This window comes from Chrysochloris asiatica, unplaced genomic scaffold, assembly GCF_000296735.1.
Source record: "Chrysochloris asiatica unplaced genomic scaffold, ChrAsi1.0 scaffold00077, whole genome shotgun sequence".
NCBI classification, from domain to species: Eukaryota; Metazoa; Chordata; class Mammalia; order Afrosoricida; family Chrysochloridae; genus Chrysochloris; species Chrysochloris asiatica.
Window position 1 is genome coordinate 14142585 of NW_006408595.1, and position 9252 is coordinate 14151836.

A 9252-nucleotide genomic window follows, 5' to 3' on the forward strand; every position below is an offset into this window, starting at 1 on the left:
CTACACAAATATAACATAAATACTGCAGCTTGTCATAGTTCAGATAGCTCCGAATTCAAAGTTAAAGACAACTACTGAGGCTTGCTTTGATATTTAGGTTTGTAAACATGAGAAGATTCCAAGCTTCTTTCACTTATGTTAAAAATGTCAATAACGCTACTTATCCTGACCATCTTACAAGTTTCTTCTAAGGATTCCAAAAGAATATTTGAATCTTTTTGCCTCCAAAATGCTTTCTACATATTAACTTATGAATGATTTGAGGGAAAACATAACTATAAGCTAAATGTTGTTAAGTGTTGTCAAGTCAGTTCCGATTCTGTATAGGATTTCTAAGGAGTGCCTGGTGGATTTGAAGCACCAAAGTTTGGTTAGCAGCCCAGTATTTATCCTACAGTGTCACACCAGGACAAAAGGCAAGAGGCAGTTGTTTGGAAACAGTACAAGGATACTGAATGTGAATCAGGGCTGTAGCCTTTCACTATACTTACTTAATCTACATGCTGAGCAAATAATCTGAGAAGCCGGATTATTAAGAACATGGCATCAGGATGGAGGAAGATACAACTTTGCTTGCTGGTAACAGAGAGGCCGTGAAGTACTAATACAGATAAAAGACTACAGCCTTCAGTATAGATTGCTTCTCAACATAAAGAAAACAAAAATTCTCACAACTGGAACAATAACATCATGACAAACACAGAAAAGATTAAAGTTGGCAAAGATTCCATTTTACTTGGATGCACAATCAATGCTTGTGGAAGCAGCAGTCAAAAATTCAAGACATATTGTATTAGGCAAATCTGCTGCAAAAGTCCTCTAAATTCATAGACAGCAGATTGCATAAGAAAACAAGACCCTTCAATATGCTGCCTACAAAAGACATATAAAAAAATGGAGACAGCCTAAGTACTCACCAACAAAAGAATGGCTAAACAAACTTTGGTGCGTATACACAGGAATATTACAAAACGAACAATATTTATGAATCTGTAAAATACCTCACAACATGGCTGAACCTGGAGGACACTGCTGAGTGAAATCAGTCAATCACAAAATGACAATCTTGTATGTTGTGAAAAGTTTTAGTTTTTTAAAAATGTTTTCTTGATAAAAGAAACAATCTGATGGTCATAGGAACAGGAGGGAAAATTATTTATGCACTAGAGGGTAGCCATCTGCTGACATAGGTGACGGGGCAGGCAATATACATCAAGAAGGTGGTTGGCAGAGGAAATATGAAGGTAGCAGGAGACACAGGGAGGAATGCAGTGGTTAAAGTGAATATAGATAAATACTGTTAACTGTTGGTGCATGAAGGGGATTGCGATCATGTAATAAAGCAAAATACATGATTTGTTGGATGTAAACTGATAATCTGCTCTGTAAACCTTCACGCAATTCATAATAAAAAGTTGAAAGAAGAAAAAAAGACCTCTAAATTGTTAAAGGGCAAAGATGTCTCTTTGAGGACTAAGGTGTGTCTGACTCAAGCCATAGTATTTTAAATCGCCTCACAAGTATGTGAAAGTTGAATAACAAATAAGGAAGACTGGAGAATCAATACATTTGAATTATGGTGTTGGAGAAGAATATTGATTTATTTGTTTATACCAAAAGAATAAACAAATACATCTTGGAAATAGTGCAGCCACAATGCAACTTAGAAGAAGCAAGATGGTGAAACTTCGTCTCTCCTACTTTGGGCATGTTATCAAGAGGGGCCAGTACCTGGAGGAGGAAATCATGCTTGGTAAAATGGAGCATCAGCAAAAAAGAGGAAGACTCCCAATGAGATGGACTGACACAGAGGTACCAACAATGGGTTAAGACAGAACAGTAACTATGAGGATGGAGCAGGAGCAGGAGCAGGAGCAGGCAGTGTTTCGTTCTGTTATACAAAGGGTCAAAATGAATCAGAAGGGACTCAAAGACCCATAACAACTGATTATTAGCATTTATATATATATAAATATAAATATTTATATATTTAACAACTTGTTTTAGTTTATTTGCCTTTAGTTGGCATGCAACATAGATTATTATGAAGAAAAAATGACATAAAAATTTAAGGAAGCGGTAAACTCTGTAGTTGGTCTACTTAAAAAGGCTAGTTAATAGTCTTCTTTAAATACAAATAATAAAAATACAAACTCTACAACTAAGTAATTTTATGTTGGTGGACTGGATATTTGAAAACTTCATAAAGAAATAATCTGGTTAAGTTCTTAAATTCCTCTCTACACAAAATAACTATTCATATGCTAAGGAGCTCTGGTAGTGTAGTGGTTACGAATCAGACTGCAAGCCGCAAGGTCAACAGTTGGAAACTACCCGCTGTTCCACGCAAGAAAGATGAGGCTTTCTGCTCCCGTAAAGATTTACAGCCTCGGAAACCCTGTGCAGGGTCGCTATGAGTCGGAACCAACTCCACGGCACATAACAACAACAACAACAACAACATGCTAAAAAAAGCAGTCTTTTCCTTTGGTCACTAAAACTCATGAAAATATAAAAAAATATTACATCTGTGGCACAATGAAGACTATCAGTACTTAAAATTTTTAATTACTTATAGAACAGCATACCAATTCTTACATAGAAACATTATTTATATATTTTATTTTCACAAAAAAGATTTATAAATAGTTCACTTGAGTACATTTCTCACTATTGAAATCACAATTCACTTTATAGTTACTATGTCCAAAGATAGTCCTTTTCTCCATTTCACTTTTTTTAAAAAAGCAAAACAAAACACTTTATTTTCAGTAGAAAAAAAAAATTTACATGTAAAAGTCATAGACAATCATTTGAGTAAAAACGAAAATCAAACACCGTATCTTTTCTTGAGCTCTTCAACAGACTTATCCTTCAATCCCGATCTGTCTATGTGATTGAACAGTACACGGGCAACTGAAAAGAAAAAAATTATTCTTCGTTTCAAATTTCAGTTTTAAACTAAGCAGAACAGGTAAATTACAGGGTACAATCTGATCTGTCAAATAAATTTTTTACAATTTAAAGCAATAATCACTAGACACATAAATTCTAATTCAGACATCAAAATCCCACACTAGAATGGAACATTATTCAACAATCTACTATTTCTTACCTAAATATGATTTTGCTTTAGCAGTGTCAAATTTCACTTACGAACTACACTCAATAGCATTAATCTTGCAGATTACATTTAACTCACTCTGTACTACCTTCAAAATTTTTGTCCTGTGTAACTATGGTACTTTTACTTTATTGTTTTATTTCAAGTAATTGTTTTTTAATTGACTTTAGGCTTTAAACTTAAATCCTCTAATTTTAAAAGAAAACTTTATCACTACTGCAAACTGATAAGCAATAACAACTACACAATCCCATGTTTGATGGGATAACCATAAATTTTTTTATATACGTAGTAAAATGTAATTATTAAAGGTTAAAAATGATTTGTCTAGTAATCATGTAAAATCATCTTTCATACCACTTAAGGTCCCATGTTCAACACTCTGAAAAGCACTGATATAATTCATAGACTTCTCAACATTAGATCAAGCTAAGAATTTTTACTAATAATGGCTATAATAAAAGAGCACATAGTGAACATAGAGTGAATGCTCAGGTACATGCCAGGAACCACACTTTCCTTGATTATTTATCAGTAGAGGTGACTCAATGGTAGGCTTGTAGGAAGAGCAACTCATCATATTCTTTTGAGTACACCTCTGGTCGCATTATAGTACCTAGAAAGTCATTCTTTCAACATTTACACTCATACTGAAAGCTTACCATGCATTAAGCACTGTCCTGGCCCTGGGGATACACTAGCGAACAAGGTGAGCAAAGTTCCTGCTCTCATGGAGCTTGTATTCTATTATTAAGTGCCACTGAGTCGATTCCAACTCATAGGGACTCTGTATAGTGTTTTCAAGGAATGGCTGATGGGTTTGAACCAGTGGCCTTGTAGTATATAACAGGTAACAATACATGAACACTGTTGGCTAGCTAAGTGCTATGAACACAATAAAGCAGAGTAAAATGACAGAGGGTCAGGGGAGCAGAGCAGGCAAGCTATTTTAACTCAGGGTGATTAGGAAAGGTGGATGAAGTGGTGCCAGGTAGAAAGTGAATGAAGTAAAGATGCAATGTGCGAAAATCATCCAGGCTTAGAGAAGAGCCCAATGGATAGCCACTGAGGTAGAATAGTTGAGAAGTTTGACAAACTAAACAAATGAAACAAAAAACAAGGCCGGTGTGGAGAGGCAAAGAGATCGAGAAAAATGGTAGATGAAATCGGAGAAACATTTTTAGTTAACTAAACCAAAAGTGTGGCACTGTAGGATAAGCACTGACCACAGTGGTTCAAACCCACCAGACGCTCCTTGGAAACCCTATACAGAGTTTCTGTAGTGAATCAGGACCTACCTGACAGCATTTAACATCAACATTAAAAATACTCCAAATTACATGTCCACTTTCCTAAGCACAAGCATTCACTGTTACATTCTAATGATTTTTCTTTTTTCAATAACAAGAGCATATTTCAAAACTCTGAATAACTGATGTCTGCACAGCATGGTTTTACTTAAATTATGGTTTCCCAAAACTGACTCTCTAAGCCAAAGACTGAGACTCAGAAATAAACAAAAGACGTAATTCTTCAGGTTCACTCTTTAGCCCCAACTCCACAATCCAGCCACACACAGTACTGCTCATAATATTTTGAACTCAATTTGCTCTTTCCTGCCTTGCTATTCATTCTCTCAGTTTAAAATGTTCTTCTTCTAAGTAGTTCTCTCTTTTCTGAGATCTCAATTTAAATCAGGACAACTCAAGGAAATTACTAGAATCTCTCAGAATGAGTTAGACCTCCCCTACAATCCCACTCTATTACATATTTCTGTGGCAGGGACTCATGTTTCAACTCAACCATTCTGCTATTATTGCATTTATAAACAGAAAAGTACAAGCGATGGACTCAGACTGCTTGAGTTCAATTCTGGATCTGATTTCCTATGTGGGTGACGTGGATAGCTCTTTTTCCTCTCTCTGTACCACAGTTTCGTCATTTATAAAACAAGTTGAATAACAATACCTATACCTCATAATGCTGTTAGGACTAAAAATTAATTTCAATTAGTACTCATTGTACATAGCAGACATTCAGTAAGTGTTTACTATTATTAAATTAATAAAGTAACATGTAAGAAAAAAAGAGACGTGGAAAAGCTTTGTTATGACTGAACTGTGTTCCCCAAAGATATATGCTGAGGTTCTAACCCCTGGTATCTGTGAGCATGATGTTCTTTGGAAATAAGGTCTCTGAAAAAGTCTGACGTTAGCATGAGGTCATACTGGAGGAGTAAAGTGAATCCTAATACAATATGAACAGTGTCCTCATAAAAGAGAAGAGACACAGAGGGAAGTTGGGCAAGTGAAGAGACAGAGACAGAGGGATACATACACAAACCAAGGATCACTGGTTGTTACAAAGTTAGAAGTGTGGCGCAGATTCTCCTAGAGCCTTCAGGAAAGAATCAACACAGCCGACACCCTGATTTCAGCCTCTCAGCCTGCAGAACTCTGAGACATTTCTGTTCTCGTACCCCACCTAAGTTGCAGCAGCCCCAGGAAACAAATACAATTCCTTTTGGGGAACTTACTCTTTTTTTCAGGTTCTGCCATAAACATCACTGCCATATCAAACCTTTTTAGCTCAGAGAGTCTTTGTAAGATTTCAAAGATGAGTGATGGTTTTTCTTTCCTGAAATAATCCAAATGTTAAAAATATATGATCAATTAAAGGTAGCTTATTTAATTTTGCTTACCATTGTATTTCTAAAATATGTATAAATAAGGCATGCATTTTTACCTTTTTTCCCTAGAAAAAAGTTGCCAAATATGAAACTTAACAAGTCATCTGAAGAAATTACGATAATATTCTTAAATGAGGGCTTAGCAAAGAAGCTATATATTATTCTACTTGTCACATTCACAAAATTAAAAGGCAGGTTTTTCTCCCATTTAACCATTTCTCCCTTATTAGTGTTTGCAATTGTCTCTTTTAAACTTATGCAACAAAGAAATTTACTAGAAAGCTAATCCTGCTACTACATATATTTTAACATGCTATCAAAGGGAATGGGTTTCACATATTACTTGACATTACGATATGAGAGTATAACAAAAAAATTTCAACTTACTCAATGTAAAAGTCATGTAGAATTTTAATGATCTGATTGAAAACATCTGGATCTAGATTTTTCTGAAACAACTTGGGATACACGGATGGTTCAATTTGCTTAGGAAAAGTATAAAGCGAAAATTTAACTATGCTAGCATTCACATTTCACAAATTAATTACATAACAATTGCTTACGTAAAAATAGTAAAGAATTACTACTATGCATTAGTACTTAATGAATCATAATGTTGTTTGTTGCTGAGTGCTGTTGAGTCAGTTCTGACTTACAGCAACCCCGAATAGGGTTTCCAAGGAGCAGTTGGTGGGTTTGAACTGCCAACTTTGTGATTCAAACTGACCTTGTGGTCCACACAGAAACACATTAAAATGTAAGTATAATGAAAGAATGATAGCAAGATAAGAACTCTATTCACACCAGACAAAAATCTCAAGAACAAAAAAGATGTCCATCACTTTTCTTAAATATCATTATCACTTGAGTCTTTTTCTTACTAGTACACAGAGCTCATTTTCAGGAGAATGGCTGTCTAAATAGTGTAAAACTGCTTAGCACACAGAAGATATCCAACATACTTTAGCTTCCTTTCCTCATCTCAAGAATGAAGGAGGATAAAGTTATTTCAGACAACATACTTTGACATAGAACAGACTTTTAAAAAGACCATCAGCTCCTCTGATTGCCAATCTTAAAAATGTTAGTAAACTAAATCCACTGCCATTGAGTCGACTCTGACTCATAGGGACCCTAGGGATAAAAACATTTTTTCTACAATCATATTGTAGTGGCGCTGTAGGATAAGCACTGGTTTGCAAGGTTGGTTTGAATCACAAGATCAATGGTTTAAACGTACCAGTCACTCCTCAGAAACCCTATACAACAGGGTCGCTATGAGTCAGAACTGACTCGACAGTACTAACAACAATCATATTATACAAAAGCAAACATAGCACTGTTACCTTATCAAAACTGAATCCACCACCACAGAGTCAATTCCGACTCACAGACACCCTAACAGAACAGAACATCATAGAGTTTCTAAGGCTCTATATAAATCTTACAGGAGCAGACGGCTACGTTTTGCTCCACTATTACTATATGAGTACACTGTTAAGTGTCATCAGGTAGATTTCCAACTCATGACTCTATGCACAACAGAAGGAAATACACTGCCCAGTTCTGAGCTATTCTCATAATCATTACATTTGAGCCTATTGCCGCAGCCACTATGTCAATCCATCTCTTTGAAGGTCTTCCTTTTTTGCAGAACCTCTACTGGTATTCTCAATAACCTCATATACAAGTGAAAGTTGGATAGTGAATAAGGAAGACCATAGAAGAATTGATGCATTGAGTTATGGTGTTGGAGAATATTGAAAGTACCCTAAATGGCCAAAAAAAAAACAAATAGATCTGTGCTGGAAGAAGTACCTAGCTCTTAGGAAGCTAGGATGGTCAGACTTCGTTTCTCATACTTCGGGACATATTATCAGGAGGGACTAGTCACTGGAGAAGAATATCATGTTTGGTAAAGCAGAGGGTCGGAGAAGAAAAGACAAGACCCCCCCAATGAGATGGACTGGCATAGTGGGAGCAGCAAAAGGCACAGGCCTAACAACAATTGTGAGGTTGGCCCAGGACCGGGCACTGTTTTGTTCTGTTGTGCACAAGGTAGCTATAAGTCGGTGCTGACACGATGGTTCCTAACAACAACTACTTTAGCAAGCATAATGTTCTTTTTTCAGGGAATGGTCCCTAATGACAACACATCCAAATTACATGTGACAAAGTCTTACTATCATTGCTTCCTAGGAACATTCTGCTCTCCACCAGTCCAGGGTGCTTTCAACATTCTTTGCCAATACTATAATTCAACTGCATTGATTCTTCTCTGGTCTTCCTTAGTCACTGTTCAGCTTTCACATGCATTATAAGGCAAGTGAATCACACCATGGCTTCAGTCAGGTGCACTTTAGTCTTCAAAGTGACATCTCTGCTCTTTAAAGAGATCTTCCGTAGGAGATTGGCCTAATGCAATACCTCTGCTTCCCTGAATGTACGAGTATAGTGACAAAAAAGTTCTCTGACCTTTTACTTACACTATAACTACTCATGTCCTCACTCTTACCTTTAAATAATGATACATGCTATCTGGCGAGCTTCTCAGTTGTCTGAAATCTGATTCAAGCTGGAATGAGTTAGCAGGAACTGGAGGAAGAACAGTTGTAATAAACTGAGCTGGTGGTTTTTCTACCTCTATGGAAATCTTCTCACTTAAAGACTGACATACATCTTGTTTCAAACTCTCTTGAGATCTGAAAATATTTCAAAGGCATGAGTCATACAATTAGAAAACAACTAAAAAGCTCAACCAAGGAAACAATACAGATTTTAGAACTTCTGACTTCAATAATATTGTATTGTATTATTCATTTATAGTCTACTAGTAGTAAATTGTCAGCTAAAAATACATGTATCTTTTTTGGCAAAACAGACTATGCTTTTGCAAATTTGTATGTGCCAGCCACGTAATGACTATCCTCATCTGCTAGGCGACAGCTCTAGCCATCTGTTGGGCACATCGTTTCTATCCACTGCGTAACTACATCATACCAACTCACAGCACAGCCTTTCAGAAATCTGAAGTTTCAAGGAAGATGTTCCAAGAAAAAAGAAATACTTCCCCAAGAGAGCTACCTACTGAGTATTTTCCCACAGTCCACACTCACTTAAATTAGAACTACTACGAGTGTTCAAAGTTTTTTGTTTTTTTTTAAACTTTATTTAATTGCTAGGCACAATCAAAAGGTTTGTTGAATAGCAGTGCTAGAATATATGAATAAGGGAGGAATACTTGGAAAAGGAAGGTGAGAATAGTTATTCCAACTCGAAAAATGCAATTACTATCACTGAAATATACATGTAAAAACTGCAGAACTGAAGTATGCTCTCCTGTGTATTTTTTCAACAACAACAAAAAAGAATATATGAATGACGTTTCAACACCTAGGAACAAACCTAACTTGTCTATATACTCTATATTTTCATTGTT

The 9252-nt window shown here is 36.0% G+C and overlaps 1 protein-coding gene across 2 annotated transcripts in view; it reads right to left on the reverse strand.

Moving 5' to 3' along the window:
* Positions 1-2605: 2605 nt before the first annotated feature.
* The window catches only part of RPAP3 (RNA polymerase II associated protein 3), a 54234-nt gene continuing 47587 nt past the window's right edge, over positions 2606-9252 (reverse strand). For both annotated transcript variants that reach the window (XM_006865329.1, XM_006865328.1), the window contains exons 13-16: positions 8329-8515; positions 6201-6298; positions 5661-5761; positions 2606-2916 (exon numbers count right to left, since the gene is read on the reverse strand). In XM_006865329.1, the coding sequence (XP_006865391.1) occupies positions 2831-2916; positions 5661-5761; positions 6201-6298; positions 8329-8515 (472 nt within the window). In that variant the 3' untranslated portion in view covers positions 2606-2830. The remainder of the gene's footprint in view (positions 2917-5660; positions 5762-6200; positions 6299-8328; positions 8516-9252) is intronic.